Source organism: Notamacropus eugenii, chromosome 1, assembly GCF_028372415.1.
Source record: "Notamacropus eugenii isolate mMacEug1 chromosome 1, mMacEug1.pri_v2, whole genome shotgun sequence".
Taxonomy (NCBI): Eukaryota; Metazoa; Chordata; class Mammalia; order Diprotodontia; family Macropodidae; genus Notamacropus; species Notamacropus eugenii.
The window spans coordinates 722,114,443-722,133,714 of NC_092872.1; the positions used below are offsets into that span (position 1 = coordinate 722,114,443).

General features: G+C 40.6%; 1 gene segment (V, D, J or C); it reads left to right on the plus strand.

Annotated features, from left to right (window-relative positions):
- The first annotated feature begins 18,262 nt into the window (after positions 1-18,262).
- LOC140520180 (immunoglobulin kappa variable 2-24-like) lies at positions 18,263-18,831 on the plus strand. The segment is given in 2 exon segments: positions 18,263-18,314; positions 18,548-18,831. Coding segments are annotated over 2 exon segments (336 nt in total).
- The last annotated feature ends 441 nt before the right edge of the window (positions 18,832-19,272 follow it).

The following is a 19,272-nucleotide window of genomic DNA, read 5'->3' on the forward strand; positions in this document are numbered from 1 at the left end:
TTTAAAAGTTCCAAATTCTCTCCTTTCTTTCCTCCCCACTGAGAAGATAAGCAATTCAATATGGATTATGCATGTATAGTTATGCAAAACACTTCCATAATAGTCATGTTGTGAAAGACTGTAGTTCCCTCCATCTTATTCAGCCCCTCATTTATTCTATTTTCTCTTTTGATCTTGTCCCTTTTCAAAGTGTTTGCTTCTGTCTACCCCATCCCCCTATCTGCCCTCCTTTCTCTCATCTCCCCTTATCCCCTTCCTCCCTACTTTCCTGTAGATTACAGGAACATACACAATTGAGTGTGTATGTTATTCCCTTCTGAAACCAATCCAATGAGAGTAAGGCTCATTCATTTCCTCTCACCTCCCCCTTCTTCCCATCCATTGTGAAACCTTTTTCTTGTCGATTTTATATGAGATAATTTACTCCATTCTATCTCTCCCTTTCTCCTTCTCCCAATATATTCCTCTCTCATGCCTTAATTTTATTTTTAGATATCAGTCCTTCATATTCAACTCATCCCATTCCCTCTCTCTATATCTATCTATCTATCTATCTATCTATCTATCTATCCATCTATCAATTTCCTCCAATTACTCTAATACTCAGAATGGTCTCATGAGTTACAAATATCTTTCCATGTAGAAATATAAACAGTTCAACTTTAATAAGTCCCTTATGATTTCTCTTTCCTGTTTACTTTTTCATGCTTCTCTTGATCCTTGTATTTGAAAGTCAAATTTTCTATTCAGTTCTGATCTTTTCATCAAGAAAGTTTGAAAGTCTTCTATTTCATTGAATGACCATTTATTCCCTTGAAGTATTATACTCAATTTTGCTGAGTATGTAATTCTTGGTTTTAATCCTAGCTCTTTTGACCTTTGGAATATCATATTCACGCCCTTCAATCCCTTAATGTAGAAACTGCTAGATCTCGTGTTATCCTGATTGTATTTATACAATCCTTGAATACTTTCTTTCTTGCTGGCTGATGTTTTTTCTCCCTAACCGGGGAACTCTGGAATTTGGCTACAATATTCTTAGAAGGTTTCCTTTTGGAGTCTCTTTCCAGGGGCAATTGGTAGAATCTTTCTATTTCTATTTTACCCTCTGGTTCTAGAGTATTAAGGCAGTTTTCCTTGAAAATTTCTTGAAACAGGATGTCTAAGCTCTTTTTAGATCATGGCTTTCAGGTAGTCCAATAATTTTTAAATTATCTCTTCTGGATCTATTTTCCAGGTCAGTGGTATTTCCACTGAGATATTTCACATTGTCTTCTATTTTTTCATTCTTTTGCTTTTATTTATTAATGTAATCTACTGATTTCTCACAAAGTTATTAGCTTCCATTTGCTCCATTATAATTTTTTAAGGTTTCTACCTTTTTTTTAATTTTATTTATTCTCAGTGTTCTACAATCACTACCATATAATTTAGATTTTTTCCCCCTCTCCCCCTCATTCCCTCCCCAAGATGGGTGACAGTTTTACATAGGTTCTACCTCATTCTAATTTTTAAGGAATTATTTTCTTCAGTGAGCTTTTGGACCTCCTTTTTCATTTGGCCAATTCTGCTTTTTAAGGCATTCTTCTCCTCACTGGCTTTTTGGACTTCTTTGGGCATTTGAGTTAGTCTACATTTTAAGGTGTTATTTTCTTCAGTATTTTTTGGGTCTCCCTTACCAAGCTGTTGACTAATTTTTGGTAATTTTCTTGCATCACTCTCATTTCTCTTCCCAATTTTTGCTCTACTTCTCTTACTTGATTTTCAAAATCCTTTTGGAGCTCTTCCATAGTCTGTATACATATTTTTCTTGGAGGTTTTTGATACAGGAGTTTTGACTTTTTTGTCTTCTGGTTGTATGTTTTGATATTTTTGTCACCAAAATAAGATTTTATTGTCTGAGGTTTTCTTCTGCTGTTTAGTCATCTTCCCAGCAAAATACTTGCCTTTCTAACTCTTTGACAAGGTAGGACTCTGTTCCTATAGCAGGTGGGGATAGGGTGAGTATGCTGTCCCAGGCTTCAAGGGTTTTGTATCAGGCACTTAATTCCCCAACATCTGTGGGCCCAGAGCTCAGGAAGCAGCCACTGATGCTGCTGCTTCTGCTGCCACCACTGCTGCCACCACAACCACCACCACCACCATGGGACTGGGGCCTGATTCTGGGCAAACCACTTGTTCCTATTTCACCCAGGTCCCACAAAGTTTTCCCACTGACTTTCTATGCTTTCTTTGGTGTTTGTGAGTTGAGAAGTCTGGAAACTGCCACATCTGTCAGGGATTCATTCCCCTGAGGCTTGCTCTGGTCCATCTGTACAGGTGCAGCCATTGCCAGACTGTGCTCTACTCCCTGCCTGATGTGATATGCCCTTCCTGTCAACTTTCCAGGTTTTCTTGGGCTAGAGAATTGTTTTACTCTGTCATTTTGTGGCTTCTTTAGCAAAAGAATTTGTCTAGGGTCATTTTTACAGGTATTTGGAGGGTTTGTGGGGAGAGCTCAGGCAAGTTCCTGCTTTTACTCTGCCATCTTGGCTCCACCACCACTCCAGATCATACTCTTAATGTAAATAGCAGTTCTCAAGAAGACTTCAGAGAGGCCTGGAAAGACTTATATGATCTGATGCTGAGTGAAAGGAGCAGAACCAGGAGTTTTTTCTGGTAGACTTGGATCTTCATAACAATGCAAGGACATTTAAAAAAAAAATTCCCAATGGTCTTCTAAGGCAAAATGCCTTCCACATTCAGAGAAAGAACTATGGAATTCAATTGTGGAATGTAGCAGATCATTTGTATGTGTGTGTGTGTGTGTGTGTGTGTGTGTGTGTGTGTATTATGTTTTGATTTGTTATGTGATTTCTCCTATTTATTTTAGTTCTTCTACACAGCATGACTATAATGAAAATATATTCAATAGGAACGTATGTGTAGATCCTATATAGAATTGTATGCTGTCTTGGGGAGGGAGGGGAGTAATGGGGGGGAGGTAGGGGGAAAAAATTTAAGTTTTATGGTAGTGATTGTAGAGCATTAAAAATAAATAAAATGAATATATTTTAAAAATTTAAAAAAAAAAACAAAAAAATAGCAGTTCTCTTTAAATCAGAGAACTACCAAGTTCATCAAACTGACCATATCTGGGATGCACAGATTAGCTCAGCCAATTATCTCCAATGCATAATTCACGTGTCCAAGGATAGAAGTTATCACAGCAACCTAACTAAAATTCACTCTTTTGGCCAGTTAAAAAGGATATCTTCTCTGATTTTTCTTCTCATTCTAGACATAGTAGAAGAAATCTAGATTCCTTCTTCACCTTTCTCCAACTCTAAGTGCTTCTTCTTTTTTTGCTTATACACACACATATTTATTTATTTGTTATATTACTTTATTTTACATGTTCAACACTTACTTCCACAAGATTTTGAGTTTCAAATTTTCTCCCCATCTCTCCCCTCCCCACCCCAAGATGGTGTGTATTCTGAATACCTCTTCCCCCAGTCTGCTCTCCATTCTATCATCCCTCATTCTCTTATCCCCTTTCCCTCTACTTTTCTGTAGGGTAAGATACATTTCAATACCCAAATGAGTGTGTATGTTATTCCCTCCTTAAGACTAATCCAATGAGAGCTAGGTTCACTCAGTTCCTCTCACCTACACCTTCTTCTCCTTCACTGTGAAACTTTTGTCTTATTTCTTTTATGTAACACAATTTACTCCATTTTACCTCTCCCTTTCTCCTTCTCACAGTACTGTCCTCTCTCACCCCTTAATATGATTTTTAGATGTCATCTCTTCATATTCAACTCACCTGTTTACCTTTTCATGCTTTCCTTGAGTTTTGTATTTTAAAGCCAAACTTTTCAAGAATACTTGAAAGTCCTCTATTTCATTGAATGTTCATTTTTCCTCCTGAAGGATTATCCTCAGTTTTGCTGGGTAGATGATTCTTGGTTTTAATTCTACTTCCTTTAACCTATGGAATATCATGTTTCAAGTCCTCTAATACCTTAGTGTAGAAGTTGCTAATTCTTGTGTTATCTTGATTGTGTTTCCATAATACTTGAATTGTTTCCTTTTTAATATATAATTTTAATATATAATTTATACTTTTCCATTCTTAACATTCACTTCCACAAGAATTTGAATTCAAAATCTTCTCCCCTTCTCTCCCCACCCCCCATCCCAGGACAGCATGCAACCCATCCACAACTTCCTCCAGTCTGTCCTTCCTTTTATTACCAACACTTCTTCCATCTCCCTTCCCCTCTAATTTCCTGTAGGGCAAAATAGATTTCTATACTCCATTGCCTGTACAGATTAATTTCCTGTAGCGGAGAGCCCATGTCCCTACATGCCTGGATGATGTGGTTGAAGAAGAAAGAGACACGGGAGGTGGGAAAAGATAGACCAATTCTGTTTATTGATCTGAGGGTCAAGGTATTTATAGACAGAAACTGCAAGTCTACATGAGATTCTGCTCATCTCCAGTCCCAGACATTTGGCCAGTCCTATTGTCTTTAAAGACTGTTAGCCTAGAGGACTTCTATTTTACATATACCTTGTCTTCTGTAGTTCCATGTTTGTCTCACGGAGACAGCAACATCTGGGGGGGCATGGAGAGCCATTCCGGATGATAATGAGCACAGTCTCAAAGAACAGTTTCCCCAAAGGTTTTTCCTGATCTTGTCAACAGCACTCCACCCTGGCCCTCAACAATTTCCAGGTGCATGCTAAAAGAACTTTTAACATTCTTTCTTAGAGCTTTGAGTTCCATATTCTCTCACCCCTTCCCCACCCACTCTTATTGAGAAAATAAGCAATTCAATATAGGTCATACATGTGCAGCAATGCAAAGCACTTCCATAGTAGTTATGTTGTAAAAGACTAACCACATTTCCCTCTGTCCTATCCTGCCCCTCATATATTTCATTCTTTCCCTTGACCTGTCTTTCCACAATAGTATTTGTTTCTGATTATCCCTTTTCCCAATTTGTTGCCCCTTCTATTATCTTCCCTCTCCTATCCCCTTCCCCCTTGCCTTCCTGCAGGATAAAATCAATTTCCATATCCAATTGAGTGCTGGATTTAAGCCAAATTCCATGAGAGTAAGGCCCAATTTCCTTTCATCTCCTCCCTCTTCCCTTCCATTGTAGAAGCTCTTTCTTCCCTCTTGTACATGATATGGTGTGCTACATTCTACTTCTCCCTTTCTCTTACTCCTAGTACATTCTATTCAACAGTAAATTTTATTTTTTAGATATTCTCCCTTCATATTCAGCTCACCATATGTCCTCTGTCTGTCTGTATGTATATATATATACCTTCATATATACATACACACATACACACATGTACACATACATACCTACACATATATAATATACACATGGATATATACCCAGACACACCTACATATATATATTCCCTCTAACTACCCTAATACTGAAAAAGACCTCATGAGTTACAAATAACATCTTTCCATGTAGGAATGTAAGCAGTTCAATTTGGAAAAGAAACAGGCTGAATAATCATGGAGTTTGATGGATAAGGAAGCTGGTTGGACTTAAGATCTCAATGCACAGTCATTTATAGTCCACATAAGCTTACCTTATTGTAGCTGCTACTCTTACAAACAATCTCAGGTATAAACTCAAGACTACCTCTACCTCTCCAAGTTCTAGATGCACCACTAATGAGTCAGATATTATTCTCTAATAGCATTGGCTCAAACCTCATCAGTGTGCTTTCCTCCAAGATTTAAGTAGAGAATGCTTTTATTCAACTGACCTCACAAGTGATATAGTAAGAACAGTGGGTGCAAAACATCCCCCCAGGAGTCAGTGGCATACTCTTTCCAAGGAAAAGTGGAATCAAGAGAGCATGTGTGCCAAGAATAACTATCAGTTCCTGGTCACTAGAAGTCCTGTGCCACTGGACTATGATATCTCTGGAAGGAAAAATGAGCCCTACTCCTTCACACAACTCAGCTTCCCTTCAGTTCAATATGTAGGTGAATCAAAAGCAGGTGACAAAGCAACAGGTGCAGATGCACTGAGAGTTATCGTCACAACCCTGCACACAAGCAGCCCGGGTCATAGAGTCATCTTCTCTCTAGACTGAAAGAACAATGGTATTCGAGAGCCCCTCTGGGTGTCTGAGCATCCTTTCAGAGGACTGTACTGCTCATCTTCCGATGACAATATATGGGCTTGTTTACCTTAACAATTTTTTGTGTGGAAAGGACCAGTTTGGGTGGGTCATTGAGAAGTGACAGCAAAGAAAAAATTAACAACTAAATATGTGAAAAATTAGCATCTGAGAAACATTAAGTTTCAAAACCACATGGTCAAGTCTGACATAAACTTGATACTGAATGCTATTTGGACAGAGAGAGAGAGAGAGAGAGAGAGAGATACATCAATACAAAACCCTTCTCCAGCATTACTCCTACGTGGAATTCCCAATAAAAAATTGTCCCCAGGAAGGTGAATATTAATTATTAGGAGTATTCTTCCATCTTGGCTTGTTCTTTCCCCTAAGATGAGAATAAAATAATCACAAAGAGACAGGGGAAGTCATCTATTCCCAGCTCCCATGGTCAAGGGAGATAATGGACAGGGCAGCCAACATTCCTCAACTTGGCTTTCCAGAGGCAGCTAAAAGATGCTCTCCTGAATCACATTGGATCTTTGTATATGTATCAAGTTCTACCTGAGAGACCCCGAGACACTTGTTCTTTCACGTAAGTAAAGTAGGCAATCAGATTTTCTTATCATCCATATAGTATAAGCCCTCAGTCATACATGGCCAGACACAGACCCATAAAATTTCATGCAGTAGACTATTTCATGCAGGCAATATCTGGATTACCCCTAAGAATGATAAAGCTGAGAATTCTCCATGTCTGTTATACTGATGTAAAGTCTAACAAACCTCTCACCTTTAAGGAGTCTGCCTTACATTCCAAAAATTTTCAGATTCTTCCCATTCTCCCTGCTTGTCATCTCTTTTCTTTTCATTAAATTCATATGGCAGCACAATATCTGACATTTATAGTCACATTCCTCCTTCTCATCCACTTCCCACCTGCACAGAATAGAATTTCTTCACAGCAATATGAACTCAGTTTATTCCCTGGCTTTCCTTCTCATTAATGGAAAATTTCTTGGAAGAGGTGATGGTCTCTACTGGATCCCTCTCCCCTAGATGTCATGTGGATATGGTCTCCTGGGAACCAAATTCAATGATCTTTTCTCCGTCTTTATTTTCCTCCCCGTCTCTACAAACTTTGACACTGTTAATCAACCTCTTCTCCTGGAGATTCCTTCTCTCCAGGTTTCCAGGACACCATTCATTCTTGGTTCTCCCACTTATCAGATCACTCTTCAGTCTCCTTTGCTGGATCCTCATCCAGATCATACTCTCAGACCATACATGTCCCAATTCCATATTTGTTAGGAACCTACTGTGTGCCAGGCACTGTGCTAAGCATTGAGGATACAAGTAAGAAAAGGAAAGACAGTCTCTGCCCTCAAGAAGCTTACAATATAATGAGGGAAGATAGCACACAAATGAAGGTGTGGAGGGGATGAGACACCAGGAGGTACCATGGAGTTGAAACCAGAGAGAGCTTTAGATGCAAAGCAGAATCAATCTAAAATTAGATCCCTTGACACATGAGAATGAGTTCAGAATCCTGTATAAAGGAATAATTTGGGAGGAGTTTGGTACATTACCCTCCAGCCCAATCAAAGGAAAAGAGACTGAAAGAAGTAGTGTCCAGACGTGAATTAGCAGCTTGGTGGGGAAGAGAAGGATTGAGCTTATCCTTCGAGGGTGATCTTGTTTCTTGGAATCAAAGCCAGAGAGAGCTGCAGATACAAAGTGAAGTGGCCCCACAGGGGTCACTGTGGACTTTTTCTTCTCCTCCCTCTCTAAAATTTCACTTGGTAATCTCATTAGCTCCCATGGATTTAATTATCATCTCATTGCTGATAGTTCTATTACTTCCCTTTCCTTTCCCAAACTCTTCTGACCCAGTCTCCAGCCTCAGTGTCTGTGATCCCAGGAGAGAAAGTCACCATCACCTGCAAGGCCAGTCAGAGTGTCAAACACAGTGATAAAAAATACTTACTTATATTGGGTCCAGCAGAAACCTGGACAATCTCCTCAGGTGCTCATTTACAAGACTTCCAATCTAGTCTAAGGTGTTTTTGCCCAGTTCAGTGCCAGTGGTGGTGAGAAGGATTTCACCCTCACAATCAGCAGCTTGGAGCCTTAAGATGGGGCAGATTATTACTGCTTTCAAACATTTTGTTATCCTCCCACAGTGCTATATCCCTGAATAAAAACCTCCCCAGGCCTAGACTCGTTGGTGAGGGGACTCAGTTGTCTCTTCTCCTTCCTCTCTTCCAGCAGCTGTTGGGCTACCTGCGTAGGGGCAGCATCTCTGGAGCTGACATGAGAAAAGGGACTCAGGGCTCAGGGGAAGGCCACGGTCTGGCAGCTCTGGGACCTGTAGATGTAGATCACATCTACAAAGGATGTTGCTCCTTTCCAGCCATGAGCACTATAGTGAAGGAAAGGATCAGCCCCTCTCAGACTGGGTCACCCTACAGAGCCCTGGGCCTGAAGCATTCTACCATTCTATTTCATAGGACTCCCTTCTCAGGGAGAAACAGAAACCCAGAGCCAGTGGTACATTCTGTTCTTTCTTCATAGCTCAATATTCCATAAATAAGAATAAGTGATGAATGAAAGAGCTCAAGAAGACCAGGCAGCAGCCTAAGAAACTGTATTTAAGCCTTCCTTTGTATTACCTGGGCAGGAAATCTTCCCTGGCTCATGACAAGAGCTTCATAAATGTTTGTGAACCAGTAACTTACTTATTAAACACATTTCCCTTTCCCCATCCCAAAGGCTGTACTTGTGTAGCTTGTTTTTATTCCTATTCAGGTGCAAAACTTTAGGGAAATTCCTAGTAAGAACCATGTCATGAAATTTGACCCATTATACCCAGCTTTGGACAACTTTTTTATTCTGTCCCCATCCTTCTACAAGTAGGAAAATCCCCTCAAAAAATGTCCCTGCATTTTTGATCCATAAGTAGAGAATGAATGAGAACTACTTCTGGGAGTCAATATGGCAGAGTAAATATTAAATCAATGTCACTCTCTCATATTTACTTCCCAACAACCATAAAATAGTGTCCCAGAAGAAGTTCTGGAACAGTAGAAAGGTAGGGTGGAGCAGTATTTTAACTCAGGAAGTTTGGAGGATCAAGAAAAGTCCCTCTCACGACAGTAAAACAGGAGGACATTCCAGGATAGGAAGCATCCCACCAAACCTGGAGCAAGCCCCACCTCGACAACTCAGCAGAAAATCATGTGGAGTAGGCATACACCAACACCAGGATCCCCCATATGCCTCTCCAGCTCAGAGAACCACCACATGTTCTAGTGCAGCCCAGGGAGGGCAAATGTCTTCCAGTGCTCAGACCTCCATGTGCTTCACTGGAGCCTCATTAAACTGAAGAAAAACCCCACCTGGCCTCAGCACACACCAGAAAACACCACTAGTACTCCAGTTCAGCATCAGCTAAACTGCCAGACCTCTACAGCCTCCAGCTGCCAAATACCTGAGGTCCTAGCACACAAAATCAGAGACCAGGCCCCCAGTCCCTAGCACAAGAAGCTTGGGACAGTGACCTTGTGCTCCAGCCAGTGAACTCAACTTCAAAAGTCAAGAAATAGGCAAACATGATAAACAAGAATAAGCAAAGATGAGCAAAAAGTGAAAGCAAATAAAAATAAGAGACATTTCTCAATTGGTGAGTGATCAAAAGATATGATCAGTTTTCAGATGAAGTAATCTGAGCTATCTATCAGCATATGAAAAAATGCTCTAACTCAATATTGAGCTGGAAGATGCAAATTAAAACAATTCTGAGGTACTACCTCATACCTATTAGACTGGCAAATATGACAACATAGGTAAGTGACAAATATTCGGTGGTATGTGAGGAAAATGAAATTTTATTGGTGAAGTTATGAACTGGTTCAACCATTCTGTAGAGAAATTTGGAACTATGCCCAAATAACTTTAAAACCAGGTATACCCTTTGACCTGTCAAAACTACTACTAAATCTATATCACAAAGGAGATTTAAAAAAAGGGAAAAGAACCTAAGTGTACAAAAATATTTATAGCAGCTCTTTTCTGAGGTTAAAGAATTAGAAGCTCATGGGAAGCCCATCAGTTGGGGAATGACTGAATAAGTCATGGTATGTGCTTAAGATGGAATATTATTGTACTATAAGAAATGATGAGCAGATTGCTCTCAGAAAAACCTGGACTTAGTGAGCTGATGCAAAATGAAATGTACTATGTCCAAAGTACAATGCTATAAGATGATCAGCTATGAATGACTTAGCTATTTTCCACAACGTTCTACAATGTTCCAAGAAAACAGTGAAGGACTTAAGATGAAAAATGCTATGCATTTCCAGAGAAAGAACTGATACTATCTTCAAATAAATTGAAGCATACATTTTTACCTAATTTTTCTTGAATTGTATTTTTTTATCTGGGTTTTCTTTTACAACATGACTATTATGGATACGTTTTGCTTAACTACACATGTATAACCTCTATCAAATTGCTTGTCTTCTCAATGTTAGGGGAAGGCAGAAGGAAGAGAGAGAATCTGGAACTCAAAGTTTTAAAAACAAATGTTAAAAATTGTTTTTATGATGTAACAGGGGGAAATAAAAGAGAAAAGGGAGAGAAGGAAAAAATAACCAAAAACAAACATTGGCCATTGAAAGTTACTAGGGTGACAGGGAAGATCAAAACACAAACTCAGATGAAGACAACATTGTCAATATACCTATACCCAAACCCTCAAAGGGGAATATCAATTAGTCTCAAGCCCAAAAAGTTTTCTTGGAAGAGCTCAAGAAAGGTCACAATTGCTTGTTCCCAGCATAAGCACATCCTACCAACTGTCCTCTACATTCGCTGTTAGCTAGAAAGTATTAAGGAACCTGTGACGATCCCATGAGGGCCTTGTGAGACAGTTTCTGAAAGGCCAGTCACAATACATTAAGAGAGTGTAGAGCTGTGGACCCATGTAGGGACTATTGCCCTTTTGACTGGGGCCACTAGGTGGCACCATATTGCACAGAGCCCTGGGCTTGGGAGACAACACATAGATTTGCTGTTCCCTCCTGATCAAGACCACACGTGGTCTCTTTAGATGATCATGCCCATGCCACTCCCCAAACACACTCTTTTCGTCATTAGAATAGTTTCTCTGGCTACCTTCTGACTTTTGTTCTTGGAGGTCTTCCAGTCCCTTCTGTGCTACTTTCTCTTATAAAATTCTAGTCCAAGGGTTTGTCTTCATACAGAATCAAAGAGTTTCAGAAAACCTGAATCTCATTCAGAGAAAGACAGCAATCTCCTTTATCAGCTACATAGGCTGTAAAGGGGAAAAGCCCAGGTATCAGAGAGAAGGAAAAAGGTTCACAGTTCTGGACTCAGTCTTTCTACATTTCCTAAGTCAAAAACTTGGGCTATAGATGTGGCTGCTGAGTTGTTAGTTATAGCCCTAAGAACTGACATTCTAAAGAGAAAATTGGCTTGACCAGGAGTCTCAGCATCACTGGACAAAAATGAATCAAATGAGGGAGTGATGAAGTATAAAAAACAGACTATAGACATCTACAGAAATCAGAGATACATGGCTCTCAGTGAGGCAGAGTGGAGCCTTGAGACAGTTCTCCATAGGGCCCCAATGGTGCTGGCCCTGCTCCCCAAGACCATTTTTCAGTAGGTCCAGGAACTTTCCTTGCTTTCCCAAGGTATCTGTATCTTTATTTACTATGACCCTGTTTCTCCATGTGCCTTTAAAGTCTTTCTCTGTTGTGTAACTAAACCCCAGTACCACTCATTTCTCTTTTCTAATGGCCCTTTCTGCTACCTCCAGTCAGGCATTTGTCCCTCTATTTAGCTGATTTTTATTCAAAACCCCACCTTGATCTCTTCTCCCCAGAGAAGAGAGGCTTCAATTGTTTATAACCACCAACACATTCTTGGTAGGGTCTTACAATGGGACTCTCCAGAAAGGCTTGACAGAGACTAAAGGAGAAATCACTGGATCATGATGACACAACTTCACACCCATGAGGGACTTCATACCTCAAGTTCTACAAGAGAAATGATAGTCTCCTCATTCTGGTTCCTGGTGCTCTGGGCCTAGCATAAGATCAGCCTTGGTTGTTAATAAGTTAATAAGTGTTCACTTGTACTATACCAGGAGATTCCAAAACTTGGAAATTGAAGATGGGTTGGGGCATGGAAGGGTGACGAGAGGCTGGTTCCTATAGTAAATGGGAAGGACATGTGAAGTCACTAGAAGTACAAAGTATTGGGCATGCTTCTTGATTTCAATTTATTCTCATTTTCTTTACTCCACCCAAGAGGAGAAAGAACCTGCTTCCCTCTCCTCACAAGCCAGGTTCATAATGTCTCTTCTGTAGCCCAGTGAAGCTGGTCCCCTCTTTACTCCCTGCACTGCCTTTGGCCCTGTTCCCTTACTACAGGGGCTGCTCAGATGTGGGAATATGGTTCTCAGAAAAATCTCTACATTTGCCCTGGTCGTAAATTAGGTATCACCGTTTTATTGCCCCAGAGTCCTAGACAATCAGCAATGGGTTTGATCAACCTTTATATCCACTGAAGGGATATCATGGTGGGGGGCACTGGTGGAGAGGAACTTTCTTGGAAGCCTACTTTAAGCCTCTCCATTTGTCGTCTTTCCATAGCTGGATGTGTTTGAGTGCATGTGTGGCCCAGATAGGTTACGTATGTCCCAATAGGTCTGTCCATAAGTGGCTCATAAGGTACAGTGAATAGATATCTCTAGTCTCTTCCCTCTACCCTGTTTCAAGGCAGACTTTCATTCCTACCAGGAGCGGGGGAACAGAAGATTGAGGTCATGAGGCTGGTCATGTTACTGAGCTCACAGAGAGGAGACTAGGCTAGAATTTGATCTCTCTTGTTAGCCTAGAGGAAATAATTTTTGAGGAGTTAATTTAATCTAAAAATGTCCATACAATGTTGTTACAATGGCATGTAAATTCTTTTTAAATATCGTAAATCCACAAGTGTAACAAAGTAGCATTAAATATGTCAACATTTAGATAAGGAGAATGCTCAGATCTGCTCATAATGTGATAAACCATGAATTCAAAAGGGCGGCAATATATTTTTAAGTTAAACATGACTTATAGAGAAAACACAAATATGGTTCACATTTTAAAATTTCTCTATCTTTACTACTGAACAAGCACTTCAAATACATAGGAAACAGGTGGCATGTAAAAGACAATTTCAGTACAGTAGCAACAAAAGTATAATGCTAAGTCATACCATATGTATGTTATTTTTATATTTTCCTAACTTTATAATAAATACTATTATGGTAAGTGTACTAGTTAACAATTGTTAAGAACAATTAGTACAAATTATCCTCCAAAAGACAGTGACTCACTTTGTCCAAGGAAAAGTGAACTCAAGAGAGCAGGTGTGGTAAGAGTAACTCACAGATCCTGGTCACTGGAAGTTCTCTACCATGGACTCTGATGATTCTGGAAGAAAAAATGAGGGCCACTCGACACAACTTTACCTCCCTTCAATATAATTTATAGGTGAGTCAAGAGCCACCACCAAAAGAGCTGCTATAAATATTGTTGTACACATAAGTCCTTTTCCCATTTTTATGACCTCTTTGGGATACAACCCTAGAAGTAATATCAAATGTTATACTAATTTTTATAGCCCTTTGGACATAGTTCCAAATTGTTCTACAGAATGGGTGGATCAGCTCACAACTCCACCAGCAAGAAATTAGTGTTCCACTTCTCCCACATCTTCTCCAACATTTATCATTTTCCTGTTCTGTCATGTTAGTCAAACTGATAGGTGTGATATAGGACCTCAGAATTGTTTTGATTTGCATCTCTCTGATCAATAGCAATTTAGGACATTTTTTCATATGACTATGGCTAACTTTAATTTCTTCTTCTGGAAACTACCTATTTATATCATTTGACCATTTGTCAATTGGGGAATGACTTTTATTCTTGTAAATTTGATCCCATTCTCTATATATTTTAGAAATGAGGCTTTTATCAAGGACACCAGTTGTAATAATTCTTTCTCAATTTTTTGCTTCCCTCCTAATCAAGGTTGCATTGGTTTTGTTTGTGCAAAAACTTTTCAATTTAATAAATGATCTATTTTGCATTTCATAATGTTCTCTATCTCTTGTTTAGTCATAAATCCCTCCCATTCTACATAAATCTGACAGATAAACTATTCCTTACTCCCCTAATTTGTTTATAGTATCAGTCTTGAGTTTTTTTTTCTTTTGGCATTTCATTCTCTCAGTTAATTGGGGTCACAAAGAGGGAGGACATAGAAGCATTGATCTAAAAATAGATCTGCTGAGACATTTTAAAATGCATGGAAGAGAACAGAAGAAAGTTCAGAAGGAAAAACAGAGAAGTATATTTTTATTTTAAAAAATCATGAAGAATTTATTATACACCTTTCTCCAAAGGCAAGTGTGTGAAATGAAGGTTTATGGTTTATGGTTTCACAGAGAGTCCACACTTTGCATTTTGCCATATGTGTGGAAATGCCTTTTTAGACTTTGAGTTTAAAAAAATTTTAAATATAAAGCTTAAGAGTAGCTTATTGAGGAGTGTGTGTGTTCATCTTTCATTGCCGAAGAAGACCATGCCATCAGAGAAATGATGACATGACTTGCACTTGACTTTGTTCTGAGTGAGGGAGGGCAGTGCAGGTCACCAGCTTCACTTCTCCTCCAGAGCCATCTGAATCCTGTGACCAGATATTCATCAGGATGACTGGAGATGACCCACGATGAGGCAATTGGGGTTAAGTGACTTGCCCAAGGTCACACAGCTAGTGAGTGTCAAGTGTCTAAGGCGAGATTTGAACTCAGGTCCTCCTGACTCCTGCACTGGTGCTCTATCCTGCTGCACCACCTAGCTGCCATATTGAGGACTAGCAAAGAACTGGAAGGAAAGATGCCTTGGAGAATGACTACACACATTTAGGTATAAAATTCAAAAATATAATCATCACAGAAGAAAAAAACAGCAAAAAAAAGGATAAAAAAACTGGGAAGGTTTGAGTGAACTAATGTGCAATAAAGTAATTACATTGAAGAGGAAAATTTACAGAATGATTATAGTGAGGAAACCATCCATGACTAGACATCAGAAATCTGTTAAATACAACGTCTAGTCATGGTGTCAAAGGGCTGATAGTCAATCAGGCATCCTTCTCCTCAGAATTTTGTGTTGGACTATATGTGGGATGTGAGGAATATACTGTCAGACATGGACAATATATTAGCTTGTTGGGTGTGTGTGTGTGTGTGTGTGTGTGTGTGTGTGTGTGTGTGTGTGTGAAAAGTACCAGGTTGGGGTGAGTCATTGAGAAGTGAGAGCAAAAAAATTTTATAAATAAATTATGAAAAATTAACAATGGAATAATATTAAGTTTAGAAAGAACTGTGATAGGACTGCCATATTGGATCTATTTTTTGGATTTATTTATTTATTGGATGCAAATTGGATACACACAAAGACACACACACATCTATACAGCATCCCTTCTTGGGCCAAGTTCTTACTTAGAATTTAGAGCTCCAGACTAGGCCCCTAGGAGGGTGAATATTAATTACAAGGAGTAATGCTGAGGGACTATACTCTTAATATTCCAATATCTTTAAGCTCCCTATCAACAAATAGCCTCAATTCATTAAAAGTATTCAGTCAGATGCTAAAATAACAACAGTTCAAGAACAGTTACTATAAAATTTTCCCAGCCAAAGCCTGAAGAACCATCTCCCACAGATACACACAGAGTTCACACCAAGAAAGATAGGCACAAAACTGAATCCAGCAGCAGTGATTCACAAGGTTGGGCAGCAGACATCCTTCTTCCCTTTGGCGGCCCCTACACAACTCCTCCTCATTGGACCTCTCAGCTAGGTGTCTGCCATCTTGGTCTATCTGGAGCCCACAGTAATCACCTCACTCTGCCAGGAAGGGTCAGGACACCTGCAGCTCTCTGTCCTCAGTATGTCTCTCTGCTCCCAAAGTAGACATACAATCCCTCTGCCCTCAGCCAGATGCCAGGAGGTATTTCTAAGTACACCAAAACCATTGACCTCTAGACTTCTCAATTCTCTTCCATCTTGGCTTATTCTTTCCCCAAGATGAGAACAGAATAAACACAAAGAGAAAAAGGCAGCCATCTGATCTCAACTCCCATGGTCAAGAATGAAGTAGATAGGCAGTCAATTTTCCCCACTGTGCCTCTTCAGAGGCAACTAAAAGATGCCCTCCCTTACTCACATTTGATCTTTGTACATGTTATCAAGTTCTACCTTAGGGTCCCTGGGTCATTAGTCCTTTCAAATAAGCATGCAATCAGATTTCCTCATCACCAAGACAATCCATGTCTGAGTCATACATGGCCAAAAATAGACACATGAAGTTTCATACAGTAGAACAGAACAATGGAGGGAATGTGGATTACTCCATAAGAAGGGCAAAGTTTAGTGTGTCCCATGTCTGTTACACTATTGTGAAGTCCAACAAACCTTTAACCTTTAAGGTATCTGCCTTCCATTCCAATGATTTTCAAATTCTTCCTATTCTCCCTGCTTATCTTCCATTTCCTCTCCATTAAATTCATATGACAACACAATCTCTGGCATTTGCAGTCACATTCCTCCTCCTCACCTCCCCTTCTTGTGCCAGTATGAAACCAATTCATGTCCTGACTTTCCTACTCACTAATGGAAAATTCCTTGGAGGATAAGGTGGTCTCTGCTGTACCCTTCCACCCTGAATGTCTTGTAGATATGGTCTCCCAAGTGCCTAATCCAATGACCTTTTCTAAGTCTTCATCCTTCTCCCTCTTGCTACAGATTTTCACAGTTGATCAGCCTCTCCTCCTGGATATATTCATCTCTCCAGGTGTTCAGGACACTGTTCATTCTTGGTCCTCCCATCTATCAGACCACTCCTCAGTCTCCTTTGCTGGATCCTCATCTACATCATGCCCTCTGACCATACATGTCTCTATTTCATAAATGTTAATTAAGCACCTACTGCATCTTGGGCACTATGCTAAGCACTGGGGACAAAAATAAGAAAAAGAAAGACAGTCCCTGCCCTCAAGAAGCTTACAATATAATGGGGGAAGACAAAACACAAAAGAGTGTGTGGAGGGGACAAGACACCAGGAGGCATCTTGTACCATGGAGTCAAAACCAGAGGGGGCTGAAGCAAAGTGGAATTGATCTGCAAACTAGATCCATTGAACATGAGAATGAGCTCAGAAGCCAGGATCTACCCTGCGTAGAGGAAGACTTTAGGAAGAGTTTGGTCCTTCAACTTCTAGCCCAATCACAAGAGAAGAGGTTGAAGGAGGTGGTGTGCAGGCTGGAATTAGTAGCATGGTGGGGAAGAGAAGGGTTGAGCTTATCCTCAGAGGAGGGTCTTGTTTCATGGAGTTGAAACCAGACAGAACTGCTTAAGTAAACTGAAGTGGTCCCACAGAGATGGCTGCGAACCCTTTCTGCAGCTCCCTCTATACAATTTTGTTTGGTAATCTCATTAGCTCCCATGGATTTAATTACCATCTCATTGCTGAGAATTTTCATATGTTCCTTTCCTTTACCAACCTTTTTGCTGACTTCAGAATCTCCCATCTCTAGTTGCCTTGGAAACATCTTGAACAGGATATCAAGTAGAAATCTTAAGCCCATCATGTCAAAATCAATGTCATTATCTTTTCCCCTGAAACCTCCCCCCTCCTACCTCCCTGTTACTTAAAGACCAGCACCATCCTCCCCTTCCCTCAGGCTCATGATCTGGAAATCATCTCAGATTCCTCCCTCTCTCTTTCTTCTGTTGGTTATCTCCAATTTACTCTCATAGATCCTGTTTTCCCAAAGATGTTCTTATGCAGTTTACCCATTAGCCTGGCTTCTTCATGAAAGCAGGGCCTTCCCCTCACTTCTGCTCCTAGAAGCAAGCCCCACACCTCCAGCTGCTTTGCATAAAGAGATCCTCAAGGGGAAGGCCTGCAGACACAGGGATATAAACTGCGGTTAGGGGCAGAGCAGCCACAGGGGAGGAGACACTACACAATGGAGTCCCTGTCTCAGCTTCTCTGTGGGCTCCTCATGCTTTTGATCCCAGGTGAGAACATGGGGCAACACAACATGCAGACACTCAGTTTTTCATAAAATAGGAGAATGCAAAGGAGCTTAGAACCTCTGGGGCCATGAGCCAGCACAGTCCAAGGGAGAAATGTGGATTTCTAGGAGGTCAGAGGAGTTTGCAGAGCCAGGCTGCCTGTGGGCTAAATATCAAAATGAAGGCGACTTTGTTCTGTTTATTTCATGTTGGTTGATCATTAATTCCTGTTTTAGGTTCCAGGGGAGACAGTGTGCTGACCCAGTCTCCAGCCTCAGTGTCTGTGACTCCAGGAGAGAGAGTCACCATCAGCTGCAAGGCCAGTCAGAGTGTCAAACATAGTAATGGAAACACTTGTCTGCACTGGGTCCAACAGAAACCTGGACAATCTCCTCGGGGGCTCATTTACCTGGTTTCCAACCTGGTCTCAGGAGTCCCTGCCAGGTTCAGTGGCAGAGGTGCTGAGAAGGATTTCACCCTCACAATCAGCAGTGTGGAGCCTGAGGATGGGGCAGTTTAGTACTGCTTTCAAGATATTTCTCCTCCTCCCACAGTGTTACATCCCTGAACAAAAACCTCCCCAGGCCTAGGCTGGCTGGTTAGGGTGGCTCAGCTGTCTCCTCTCCTTCCTCTCCTCCAATAGCTGCAGGGCTGCCTGCTCAGGGGCAGGGTCTCTGGGGCTGACCTGAGAAAACAACTCAGACCTCAGGGGAAAGGCCATCGTCTGGCAGCTCTGGGCCCTGAAGGCTCTTGCTCCTCCTCAGCCTTCAGCAGTACAGTCAAGGAAGGAAGCAATCCCTTTCAGATTGGGTTGCTCTACACTACCCTTGATGAGGGCTCAGGAAAGATAGAAGAACAATAGAGGAACCGCAAGACTGGAGTGCCCTGCGTGGGCTGCCTGCAAAAGAAAGTCTTGGGCTCAACATCCTTGAGGTGGTAAAGATTTATTATGCTTGTCAGT